A 13,740-nucleotide genomic window follows, 5' to 3' on the forward strand; every position below is an offset into this window, starting at 1 on the left:
TTACATTCAACGTGATGAACAAGTCGGCCTCTCTCTCTTTCTGCAGGAACCAAAGCAACCCATCGCTAGTGATCGACACCAGTAAATACTTGTTCCTGGTGAAAGGCTGCTGCATGATTGGAAATGTTGAGGGTAAGTTTTTCTAAAGCTGAAGATAATGTTCAGTTTCTTGATGGACTTGTCAGCCCGTGTACAGGATGATCACACAGCCTCATCGCATCACAGCATTCAAAGTCACAGGAACGTCTTTAATTTAGATTTTGAACAAAACAATCAAAGATGCTCTTGACCAGTGGTTTCCAGCCTTTTTTTACACCATGGACTTTTTAATTGCGTATTTTAACTGACCGGCCTTAAAGGTGTGGTGGATAAATATAACAAAATAAAATAATACGACCAGCATAAAAACTGTTTTGAGACTTCTTTGAAGTCGTAGGTTCTTCGTCTGCCGCCTCACTAGCGCCTCCAAAGACATTTGTTTTTTGTTCGTTTTCCTAGCCTGGGAGTCTTAATTTAGCGGTAATGTATTCTGTGTTACCGGCCTGAGGGCCACCAAGGTGACCGAGTGACTGTCAGACGTGGTGGAGAGTATCCGTTAAATTTCCAAAACAAAGTATCGTTCAGAATCGAATAATAAATCTGAAATAACTTACGTATTTTTTCTGTGCAGCCTGTCACCAATTGATCCATGCACCGGTACCGTTCCGTGGCTCAGGGGTTGAGGACCACTGTTCTAGATCATTTTGTCTTAAGAGATTTGCAACGATAAAGAAATTGTTCCTAAGTTTGTCGACAGCTCAACCAATCCCACCTGGTCTTAGTTCCTCATTACATTAACAACAGACTATGATCTGGATCAATGTATATCATGCTCCAGTTTCAGAATCCTGCAGGTGTGTGTGTGTGTGTGTGTGTCACCAACCCTGTCACAATCCATCCCTCTCCCTCCCTGAAACCCGCATTAGCCGTCCCTTTTCAGAATGCTACGGTGGGTTTCCTTCAGCCCATTGAAGACCCAATTACCATCAATTTTGCCGCTCTGCTTTTTTGCACACAATGACAGGCAAAATGTTTCCCTTGTCTGTCGTCGACTCCCCTTGCCTCCCCTTCGCTCTCTCTCGCCGTCGTCTTTTCCGTCTCTCTATCTGACCCTCTCTCCCCCCCTGCTCTTTCTCGAAGCGTGTCAGTCTCCCATCCTCCGCCCCTCGCACACATCCGCATCACAGAAATGAGGGGGGCGGGGGGTAAATTACAGGACTGTGTGTCTTTTTCCAGAATTATTGAAATCTGCCTTCATGCTAATGGCAGATCATGTCCGTCGAAGTGCTTGAGCATTTTCCATACACACACAAACACACACAGGGACATGGAAATTTGCATGTGAATTCAAGTGAAAGACATTTGGTGGGCACGGTTGGTGTGTGTGGGTGTGTGTACGGGTGTGTATAGACAGCGCTAACGCATTTGCCATTAGCCAGAGTGTGCATATGGAGGGGACGCTTGTCACCCACATTAGCACACATGGCTAACCTTGATGTTAGCCTGTCCCCACCTAGACGCTGGTCCGCCGAGCACCCAGCACACACCAGGCCCAACTGAAGATCATGTCTCTTGGCATCTGGCTGTATTTTGCAGCTCTAATGGGTTTGTTGTTTTTGCCCTTGTTTCAAAGCCTCCCATCCCACCTCAGCAGGCAGCTTTCTTTTGTTTTTTTACATCCTTCTTTCCAACTTGATCCTTACTTCCCACCACTTCTTCATTGGTATTATAGTTATTTTTAATTCTCTCCTCCCTTCAACATCAATCACTTTCCTCTACGATGACTTCCCTGCTACAACGCCAAAAAGTGCTTTACAGACTTAACACTTTAAAACGTGTTAGTTTGTAGAAGTGTGTGAAATTGTCATATGGTCTCTTCTTTGGAATTAAGTGTTGCAAATCACTAGATATGATGATCTTCTAATTTGTAAGAATCCTACAAGAACAAATCAATTATGTGACCCAGTGAACCTGAAATATGGGCTGCAGCATCTTGAACACCTTTTTAACCTCCCCTTACCTTTGCTCTCTCTATACATTTTTACGGATACTCCACTACCTCAAAGTGCCTCCCGATCAGCCCTTGCCCTTTTGCCTCCATCTGCCCATCCTCCCACTTTGGTAAACACAAGATGTTCTTGCAATTGTTGATCCTGAAGTCATCTTTTGATGCTTTTGGGTGTGTTTTGAGAAAGAGACATCAGAAGCAGTCAAGTCATGCAAGTATTAGATGAACCATTGGGCTGTATGATGTTTGTTTACCTGGCCTGTCTACCCCTCCATCTCTTTATGTTTGCGTGTGTGGTCTGGCTCGCTTTGCTGGTCGCTATGCTCGGCTGAGCTGATGGATATGCATACTAGCTAAACGGACGGATAAAGCGAGCGATGGAGGAGGAACCAGAAGGAGCATTTGGACGGTGGTTGAATGGATGTTAGCTGGTGGAGCTCCATTTGGGCAGATCAACTCCAAGCCATTGGTCTCAGTGATTAGCGGGTCTGTCAGAGACTGATGAGAGCGGTGTGGATGGAAGGAGTCAGACATGGAGAAAGACGGAGTCAGAGTGCAAGAATAAGTTACACTTCAATTGATGGCGTTTCAGACTCGACAGCAGGTCAGATCATTATAGGCAGATTGCTTCATGTTGATAGTGCCGTAGCTTAGCAGTGTGTTTTTCCACTTTGTAACCTTTGTTGAAGTATTTTTCTGCTTAAATTTCAGATTAATTTATCAGTTTGTTTTACTTGATTTTATTATTGACTTAAAAATAGTCTTCGTTATTATACAACCCCATTGTATGAATGTAATTTTTAAAAAATGCCATGCTTTAAAATTTTTTTAAAATATTTAAAGACATTATAATTTGAAAGAAAATATCCTGCAGTAAAGCTGCATTTCCTCAGCCTGGAAAGCCAATGTCCAATTAAGTTGGGGTTTTTTTGTTGTTGTTCTAGCTGCCGATGGTTTATTACCAGGATGACAGACTTTGATTCATTTTTGAGTAGAGGAATGGTGCGGCCCAAGGAAAGCCCTAGTTATTTTGGATGTGGCTCAAAAATTGTTCCCAGAATATTTAAAAGATGCGTTTACCATGACTATATAGAGGCAGTTGCGAAACTTGTGCTCCTTATTTCATCTTCAGAAGCTATTGAGCTACATCCTACTGATGTTGGTGAAACACGTTTTTTTTCTTGAATAACTATCAAGCTATTAATGTCACCAATTTGATTGCAAACTCCTTGGGGCAGGTTTTCAAAGTGCCAAAATATCATTGGACCCTTGCTGTTGGTGCAAAATACTCTCGGAGCGCTGTCCAGATTTGAATTGCATCATCTTCAGGCTGATTGTGTTAAATTGAGTTACATCTTCACAGAAAAGGGAGAAAGGAGGCGTGACTGCTTGTCTTACTGAAACCCATTGTTCCAAAATTTAAGATACACGGTCACAGTCACAAAAGAGAAGCCTGCAGCAGCTTCAAGGTTTACCCATCTACATTGGTAATCGCTCTTGTCTGTCAAGCCCTCATCCAGCTAACCAAATTCTCGCCGCTGACAAGTTTCGTCCCCTTCTCGTTGTGGTCCCTTCAATATCCTCCCACTCCCTATTTAGCACTGTCTCCTCCATTGCCAGCTACCCCTTCTCCACCTCTTCCTGCCTTATTTTCCCTTGTCTCTTTAAATCTGTGACAGCCTTTGGTTCCCATCGTCATAAAACTGGCGCAGAGAGGTGGAGAGATGCAGAGACAGACTGAAATTAGGATGCCAAAGCACTCACCAGTGGCCCTGTCTCTCAGCCTGCAGGAGTGTGTTTTTGCATCTTTACGGGTTTTCCTGGTGGAGAGTGACACTTCTGTATGAGGGGTTTGTTATATTACCAGTTGTGTAGTTGTTTTGATGTACTTTTGTCCTCTTAATTCAGTGGGTTGTTTCTTTCTCTTTTTGTTTTTTGGTTTTTGTCTTTGTATCGGGATTGTTTTAGAAGGTGTATAAAGGGTGTTAGTATATTGCCTCGCAATTGGAAGACAGACTTTAAGAGGCATTCACACGTTGTTTCTACATCATCTCTTCCTGTTGGTTGCGTTGTGTAGATTAGTGTCTGGTGAAGCGTGCCTGTATCACTGTCAGCCTATTAGCAGCTGTCTAAATAGACAGTAAATGCATTTTAATCACCTTACTCTGAAATGCGTACGTACTCCCACCCTTTTCACCGCTTCGCCCGCGGTGTCGGCCAGATGGGCGCGTGTCCCAGTAAAAAGCCCTCCATTACTGACTGGACTTGACCAAACCGATCCACCCCTCATCCTGCTCACTAGGGTCTCACCAGGGCCTCAGCAGGCCCTTGTTGGCACATACCTATAATTTAGCCCCCCAAGTGCTTTCCACATGGCCACAGTAAAAAGCTGGCCTTCATTGTCGGGGTCTAGTAATTGTAGTCTCATTTAGAAACTGCAAGTAGCAATTAGCGCAGAGTTGGTATTATACGGGGTTGGATTTGTATCCCCGCTGTGTGCAAAATGCTGTTTTAATACGGGTTTGTTTTCCCCACATGGAATTAGCTAAAGGGGCCTTTTATCATATCCACATTCTCTTCTCCGCCCGCCTCTCACTTTCTCTCCCCGATTCCCCTCTGTATTCTGTCTCCTTGTTGTCCTTTACCTCTGAGTGACTCTCGCCGTCACTTCTCGCGTTCACACCCACACCTCAGCAAAACATCACACTTGGTGAGAGTTGCATGAACACATGTTACCAGTGGGTTTCTTCATGTTAGACATCATCTCCAGTTATGCGATGTTCTTTTTTTTTTTTCTTTTACAGAGGCAATCAACATCCTGAAGGAGATGAGTCAGAAGGAGGTGAAGTTGGATCAGAACATTGGAATACTGCATCATGTGTTGGAAGAGGTTGCCGCCACTGGGGATGCCGCCACAGTAAAACGGCTACTGGACACCATATTCTCCATCCAGCTGGCCAAGCCTAGAGGAATACTGTTCAAACCTCTGATTGTTGCTCACCTGAACAAGTAAAGTACAACCTGACTGTTCCAAATGACAAAAACTTTAATTCATACACACAAGCACCCATTCATATTCATGTAGCTACAGAGTATATGTAACCTGGAAATATTGATTTACATCATGTGATTTGTACATTTCCTCTGTGGGAGCTGTTTGTTGCCAGATTAGTGGTGTTATCTGCCAAGTCCACTTGCCAGGTGTGTGTATGTGTGTGTGTGTGTGTGTGTCTCACTGAGTCACTCATCCCTCCCTATGATCATAGCCGAGGTCACTTTCTGGGTCAGCGTTTCAGACAGAGAGAGGATGTGGAAATTGCTCTTTTTTTTTTTTTTGTGCATGCGCATGTGTATGTGTACACTGCGTTCTGGCCAGGGTTTGTTTGTTTGAGGATTCACCAGCTGCAGCCTCTCCCGCGAGCCCCCATCCCCGATCTTTTGCAACACCCACCACCATACTCAAAGTTGTAAGTGTTGCGCGGCGAGAGATAGCCATCGAGCCCTCTTCTTGTAATGTACGTATGCAAATCAGTGTTTCCAAACACTTGCTGTGGGGTCGTCGGTATTGCCCCACCCTTTGACTCTGTTTAGCGCCTTATTCTGTGTATGTGTTCTATTTGTCAGAGCAGCTTTTAAGTAGATCATCTCATTAGCATGTTAATTATGCACGTTGCACTAATTGCTGGATTTACCACACAGTGCACTGGCAGGGGGCTAACCGCTGCACACACATGCAAGCCCTGCACATACTTTCAAACACACTGTTTGCCAGCAGCATGTAAACTACAGGTTGAGGTAAAACTTGTATACACACACACAAACACATACACCGGTGCACCCCTCCCTCTGGTCTCTGGCACAGTTTCCAGGTTCACTTGTTAAGCACTGCTGCTGTGAGATTAGGCAGGCTAAATTACTCCTGGGTCATCAGCAAGCAGCTGAAACACAGAACACACACGATGGTGTACAACACACACCAACTTAACTCGTTCCTGTTGATAAATCAAGGGCCTGGTTTACTGGCTGGTTTTCAAGGCCTGAAAATGGTGAAAAAATGAAAGGTGAAACCTGCTCTGCAGATAAAATCCGTTTCACAGCAAACTTCACTTGAGGCTGGGGTTTGTTTCCTGTGCCCCTTTTAAAAAATGCTTCATTAAGCTTTTTTTAAGTCCGTCTTTTCACATGTTGAAGTTAACATGTGACTTTTTTTCCCAAGTCGATAAACGGTGACCCGTTTTTGAGAGTGCTTTTTTCTCCCTCCTAATTTTAGAAAATAATTTTTACATTTTCTTACATGAAAAAGAATTTTCTTTGCAATGCATTCATCCAAAATATCTTCGCATCGAGTCCAACTCGGATTTATATGAAAAATGTATATATTTTTACTAGTTATAATGCACATTAGAGGAAAGTGCAGTTCTGTAGACCCTTGTTATATAGAATTTTCCAAATACATCATGACCCTTGGAGAAACATTGTTGTGGTTATGTCACTTTAGCTAATTATCAGTTTTAAATAGTGGACATGTAACGCTGTTACTCAGTTTCATCATGACACCTTTTGTCTCAAAAAATCTTCCTGGCAACAGATAATTATCTTCGCCTGGCAGAGATGTTTGAAATGGTTATGCAAAGTAGGTTTACACGGGGCTGCAGCGATGGTCCTGCCGAGCCTCAGGGTGCATTTGAGTATCACAACACTTGACTTTTTAGCTCCTTTCAAGTCTTATCTCCTCGCTTTCTCTTCCTCATTTTATTTCGCATGTACCATCCGTTTACCTCTACCTTTTTCATTCCATCAGTTGGCGGACAAACACAGTTGGGAGGAGGAACAGAGAGAAATGATAAAAGGAGGACAAAGAAGCCATCACTCTGCTGCGCCCATTTCATCGTAGCGTCAGCGCTAATGACTTAATGAACACTTCTCCCGCAGATTAACCCGTGACAGCCCATCATACGGCACCGCCTTGTTAGCTTTCATGCCCAACCACTCAGTGTTTTCTGTGCTATCTCTTCAGTGCGTTAGCTGGTAGGTTGATCAGATTCCGACACCCTCATGGAAGTGATTAGCGACCGGAAATGCTAATGAGTTAAAGAATGAAGTGACGGTGGGCCATGTATGAAAGACACAAAGGAGTAGACGTACATGTGGTGAGGATTTGAGAGCTGATTGGCGATGAATGGTATGGAGAAAAAAAACACCTCAGTTACTACAGCTCTATTCTGCTGCCTTATATCGTGTTGAGATTGGAATTATTGAAGCCTACTAGAAGAGGAGACCGTCCCAATACTAATGAGCACAGCTTAAAAGACAATGGTAAAAGTGAAAAAATGGAAGCAACCCGACATGCTTCAATGAGTCACGAAAGTGGATTAGATGCTTCGACAAAGAGACTGAACAAGGAAGAGAGAAGACACGATGAAGGATGCGTCAACTTTTAACAGCTCAACAGTTTACCACTAATTATTGAGCGGAAGGGTCCAAACGGAGCTAAAAGAAGAGTTTACAGTATTTTCTGCACTAAAAGGCGCACTGGACTATAAGGCGCACCTTCAATGAAGGGCCTATTTTAAAACTGGTTTCATTTATAATATTGCGCTGTTGATTTTTGAGAAAATTAAAGGCTTTTAGGTGCGGAAAATACTGTATATAGGGAACGTAACACTATTAGTGCTAATTTGTAAATGCTAACACTTCGCCACTTTAAATCTGACATGTAAAATGAGATTTTTGGATTCAGCATATTTTTAAACTAAGTAGCCATGTGGAAATTTACATTGATACTTGAAATGGTTGTGAGTTTGACAAAGTCTTTCAGAGTCTGGTGAAATTTTGCAGTTTTAATTTGCGGGAGCGGGGGGGGGGGTCCAGTATTTTTGACCAGTCTGAAGTACATTGATAGTTTCAGGGAAAATATATTTGAATTAGAGACTACAAACCAAAATTGATTTCACATCAAAATGAGGTGTCACAATCTGAAGCCAAGCCAACATCTTATTTTTGTTTACTGTTAAAATCTGAAACACAGAAATGCAAAAGCTTCAAGGAGCCTTTGAAAAGTGCATTTTGTGAAGGGGGGGGGGGGGGTGAAATTTCAGCTCCCACATCACTATGTGGGATCAGAAGACATTCCTTCTGGTTTTACTTAATATTCTACAGGTATCGTAAATCGTCAGCGGGGGGAGACACTGATGGATTCTTTGGCATATGTAACAGTGGGCTCGTGGTGTCATCATCACAGTTTCATTTACATTTTGAGACACGGACACCGTCTAACCACACGCAAGGACAGCGGCTCGATAACTAGCCTGCCCATCTCCTCTTAACAAAAGGGGGGCCAGAGAGGGAGGAAAAGAGGGGCTGCATGAGATGAGGCAAAATGAGCTTCCCTGTCTAATCCTTCAGGTTGAGCACAGTGGCGTGTTTTTTTCTTTTTTTTTCCCCCTCAGTGCTTAATTGGCTGGAAAGTGGCTGACATGCGAAGTTGAAGACATTAACAGGGCTGCGTGCTGCAGTAAATGGCAACGCAAAGTGACAGTTAAATTGTACCTAGGGGAAATTAACCATCTTTTAAACATCTTTAGCTCTTTTTTTTTTTTTTGGGTAGGGGGGATCGGTGGGCGGAGAGATGGGGGACAGGAGAGGAAGGGACAGGGGGTGTAATTGATTGATTTTTTTTTTTTTTTTTAAACGGTGTCTTTTTGGAAAGGAGGGATTATAAGTAGATGGAGGAATGAATGAGTTGGACAAAAAGAAGAAGTGAAACAAATTTGGAGAAGGAGTTTTGAAACATTCACCAAAATGGCACGACTCCATTGTGAAAAGCCACATCAGAGCAGTTAAAGATAATTATACAGATAAGTCAAGTTGCACTGATTCCAAGTCATTACCTCATTTTTTTACTTCCCTCCAGTCTTATCCCATGCTCACATCTTTTTCAAAAATCTCTTTTTCTCTCTTCTGTGTTGTTTGACGAGACTGTTGTGCGTTTGAACAGCCTTTTGACCAAACATTTGAATAATGTCCCTTTCTTAAAATTAGAAGCTCCCTTTTTCTGGCCACGTTAGTCCTTGCTTTCATCCTCCCACCTTCTCTTTCGCCTCACAGAAACTGAACTCAAGGTCAGACCATTTCCTGTTTTGTTTTGGGGGTTTTTTCAGTTTGTTGGTCTTTTTTGGCAGATTTCTTTAATCTACTCGTCTGATTGATTAGAAGAGAAAACACTCCAGAAATTATACCTGTTCACTTTCGGTCAGTCCCTCTCACACTCAATCTGTCTCTTTCACTCGCTTGCATTGCCCCCTGCCTCCTGTGTGGCTGCCTCATCTGCTTTGACCTCTATGTGATTGACATGGAAATTACCCAATCAACAGATTGATCGCAGTGCTGTCATAATAAAGGGGCTGAAGGGGTGTCTCCCTCAACTTTCATCTTCTTGCTTACTCACTTCCCTTTCCCGTCTCCATCTCTCCTCTCGTTGCCACTCCATCAGGTTCACTCGTTCTCCCTTTTCCTCTTTTATTTGTTCGTTCGGTCAGAAAGGAGGATAGATGGAGCAAAGAAAGCAAGTATGTGTTGGTGGGGAGAGTCTCTAATGTTTGTTACTATATTTCTTCTAAATTGCTCAGTCGGAGAAGGGAGGCTGAAAACATGAAATCAAACACGAAAATGGCGAGGAGGAAAAGAAAAGGGGATGAAATGAAGAATGAAAGGTGGAGGCATGGGATCAGGAGGAAAGGGAAAGAGGATGAATTGAAGGGAGGTGAAAAGAGGTTGAAGACAAAAGAGAAGAAAGATCAGTAGGAGCAAAGAGTAAATATCCCAGCTTTTTTTTTTTGCCTGTTCCATTGCGTCTTCTCTAAAAGCTTGTCCACAGAGGCATTAGCCCCTTGCTGACAGGTTTGCCAGAGTGTGCCTGATTGCATGAGAATGATATATTGGGGCCAAAAGGCTTCATCACCCACAGTTGTGCTGTCAGGAATTCAAAGGCCTGCATTGTTGCAGTCGGTCAGAGTGCACAAACAGAGGGTCACAGGGTTAACACCCCATGATACACTCTCTATTCTGTAGCAGCACAATCCTGTACATGAATGATTGGTCAGTTGTTGCATCTAACTCAGGCTCTGCTCTCTCTTTCCCTTTCTGTGTGGTTACCCGCCTTCAGTGATGACACGGAGAGCGCTGTGCAGACAACATTCGACATAATGAAAGACTACAAAATCCTGAGTAGCACACATGACCTCTTGGTCCATCTGTTGAAGAACAAAGAAACCGACCAGATGCAGAAAGGTGACACACAAAATATGTCAAATGATGCAGTTAATGGACAAAACATTCATCAGGGGTTGTGATAATGAAGATGTTCACCAAGCCGGTTCTGTCCTTTTTCATTTTTATATAAATACACACACTGTATATATCTTTATTTCTTATTTATGCTAATGAAACCAAAGCATCTATAGAGTAAGATGATGATAATCTGTTGCTCTCCATCAGCAACATTAAAAATAATCAATCCGATAATCTGGTAGTCATTGCTGTGTATAAGGAAGAGGCTAATCGAATAAGCTGGTACATTTTAAAAGGCGTGTAACAAGCAACAACAATTCCCTGTCAGAGAGAGAGGGGGGTCCAGAGTTGTTGTAAAGCATGTCGACTGTATGGCGACAGCAGCTTCACGGAAAGGTCGAGATCAGTGTGCTGCAGGGGCGAGTGGATCTGGAGTAGCTGAGATCCAGACGGCAGTGGAGCACCTCTCCACCTTTCCCATCCCCTTTTCACCTGCTCCCTCTTTCAATTCTCGACCCCAAAAAGGTGACAGACCCTCACGGTCTGTTTCTGTACTCTTAAAAAACAAAACAACTTTTAGGATGACAGTCTGACAGGCCAGCCTGTGCAGCGCATAAATGATTCAGTGTCCCCTCTGGCTCATGTTAAGCTGTATTCGGGGGGGCACTTGTGACACAAACCTGGACCCGGTAGCATCATTTGTCCGTGACGAGTGCTGCTGCTTGCTGAACCCTGTCTTGTTCTTATGGACCCATGTAACCTTGATGGCTAATGCAGATTTCCAACAGGCGGGACCACAGAATTTCAAAACTCAACGCAAAACATTCTCTTTTAAAACCGACTGACATGTCTGACCTCAACTGAAGCGTTGGGACCAGTATCAACCTCTAATATATCTTTAAATGATATATTAGATTATTAATGCTTTTAATTTGAATATTTCCATCACATAAGAGTCTAAATTAAGGTGTGAACACTGAAATTTCACTTTAATGCAGACTTAAGAGCAAATTAAGGAATCATTAAAGTACTTAAAAGCAAAATCGCTGCACATTGTTCTCGTTGATTTTAAATTGAAGCAAGAGGGATTATATTTCCATCTCTGCCTCGCGACTGTGTGGTTCCTGTTCTAAAGCTGCTGGACAAAGATAGGACTTGATGCTGAGCAGAGCACTTTAGCAAGTAAAGCAAGAGAGCTTAGGTTTCCATTTGGGACCCCTGACTGTTAGCGAGTAGGCTTGATATGGTTGCTTCCTGTCTGGAACATCCTGCCACACAATAGTCAGAAGGAAAGGATGGACTACAGGGCCTGTTGAGTCACCTTGAAAGCATTTTTACTTATGAACTTTCTCTGCGTGTCTGTGCCTTTGTGTTTCAGTCATAGACTTCCTGAATGAGGCTCGAGGAGAGATGGCCATGCTGTACGATCTGTTCTTTGCATTCCTGAAGACTGGCCGTAAGGAGGAGGCTAAGAAGATCATTGAGGTAAACACAGTCAACTAGAATAAAAGTCTTGACTTGTTCAATGGAGTTGGTGCCTGCAATTTCCTCATTTTCATCAGGTGGCACCAGAAATTCTACTACTTTATTAGTAAGATGGTGTTAACAAAATCTGTTTACCAGAGTTATTTGAGTCTTATCTGATCCTAACATCCTAATTCTACTCAATACATATGTTAATTTTTTTGACTGATTCTGTTATGCAACATACTATAAGGTAAACAGAGATGCACATGGCTAATTTAGCTAAAGTCTTAAACTGAAATGTATCTGGTAAATAGAACGATTATAGGCATTGGAGCTAAAACAGTCACAGCCCTTTTCAATGGCTTTATTTGTTAGAAGTGGCTCAAAGACAGTGAGCTGGGTGTGATCCTAAAATAAATCAAAATAGGAACGTTTGGGATAAGGAAACTAACAGATGAGGTCTATCAGATCTGGTTTAGCTGCTGTGTCCCACCTGCAGAATATTGACTGACTGCTAAATTACTATGAAATTAAGTTATTACATTAATGGAGTGGACTAAAAAGTCTTAAGACTTTATAATGTAATGGAGTTAATGTATTAAGGAGAAGAAAATGTAGGTACTAATATGTTTGTAAAGAGCCTCAGTCTTCCAGGTCATGGATTGAATAAAGTCGACTGAGGTTTGTAGGCAAAGCTTGAAAATGTTGAGAGGCAAAATGTTTTCCCAGTCGAGTTTATTCAACTTATCTGATCTACCTCATGGTACCGGTTGTGGAAAACCAAAGTGAATAGATTTGGTCCCTTCTATTATTTCTATCTACGTTATATTTGTCTGCAGCCACAATACGATTCTTTCTTAGCGGATCTACATGACTAATGCATAATAATTTATAGTAATTTGAATAATAATCAGAATGAACTCTGATCTCCTGTCAGGAGTCACAGACGACACACTGGGACATGATTGTCAAACTCTCTACGTTCTTGTAGATCATCTGACCTGAAAATTGACCAGAATATTATGAATAAATATGTCGTTGTCTTCTTATGTCTCACTTGAAACCTTCTAGATGAGTTTGAGGAACAGAGAGTGACATAGTGAACTGATGAGAAGTGACTTTAAAACGGATAAAACAGACGGGCGGCTGTGGACTGGATAGTGGGACAGAGAGAGTGGTGAATGAATAAATACAGGGATGAGCCTGACATCAGTGGAAGGGGAACAATGTTATTATGTTGTCTGATCAGGATGAGAACAAATGTGAGGGGGGGTGGGGGTGGCATTACTCTCTCTTTGGTGGTGTGGACATAAAATAGGGATTTGTCCCTCTTGAGGATTTTCAAGTCCTCTTAAATATTTCGAACATGTTATTATGGCTCTCATTTCCCTTCTGTGAGATTGTTTGGCTGTTATCCTGCTTATGACAGGAAGCCAGCTGCGTGGCAGTGACGTGTGAGACCGACGGCGTCTTTAAACAGACAACAGATGGACGTCAGGTTGAGATTCGAGTCTGTTGGTTTGTCACATTAATGTTTTTCAGATGTTCGCATTCATTCAACTTGAGGCTAGACATTTAGATCATTGTTATTCTGTATATTTTTAGAGTTGACAGTTTTATTGTTATTTTGTCACATGGTAACCTGTTCATTATAACTAATGAACATGTTATAATGAGTTTTTATTCTTTGATTTTTACATTGGCCCCTCCACTATAATTGCCCTGCTTTGCTTTTTTTTTTTTTTTTTTTTTTCTTTTAAGCCGACTGACTTTTACTCTACAGCTTGTAATACCTCTCAGTGTAGCCAGTCGCCATAGTGACGAGCTGCAAACATACTGTGAAGTCATTTCCAATGCACAGGCAACGTACCACCAAACAAAGAAACATCCTTAACGGCCCCATCGCCCACAGCGTGTTTTTCCACGCTGCCACGACA

General features: G+C 42.4%; 1 protein-coding gene across 1 annotated transcript in view; it reads left to right on the plus strand.

Moving 5' to 3' along the window:
• lrpprc (leucine-rich pentatricopeptide repeat containing) overlaps positions 1-13,740 on the plus strand; it is a 45,585-nt gene that overhangs the window by 15,800 nt on the left and 16,045 nt on the right. Inside the window, exons 22-25 of the mRNA XM_068327512.1 lie at positions 47-132; positions 4,852-5,056; positions 10,212-10,336; positions 11,715-11,821. Of these exons, the coding sequence (XP_068183613.1) occupies positions 47-132; positions 4,852-5,056; positions 10,212-10,336; positions 11,715-11,821 (523 nt within the window). The remainder of the gene's footprint in view (positions 1-46; positions 133-4,851; positions 5,057-10,211; positions 10,337-11,714; positions 11,822-13,740) is intronic.

Source organism: Antennarius striatus, chromosome 11, assembly GCF_040054535.1.
Source record: "Antennarius striatus isolate MH-2024 chromosome 11, ASM4005453v1, whole genome shotgun sequence".
NCBI classification, from domain to species: domain Eukaryota; kingdom Metazoa; phylum Chordata; class Actinopteri; order Lophiiformes; family Antennariidae; genus Antennarius; species Antennarius striatus.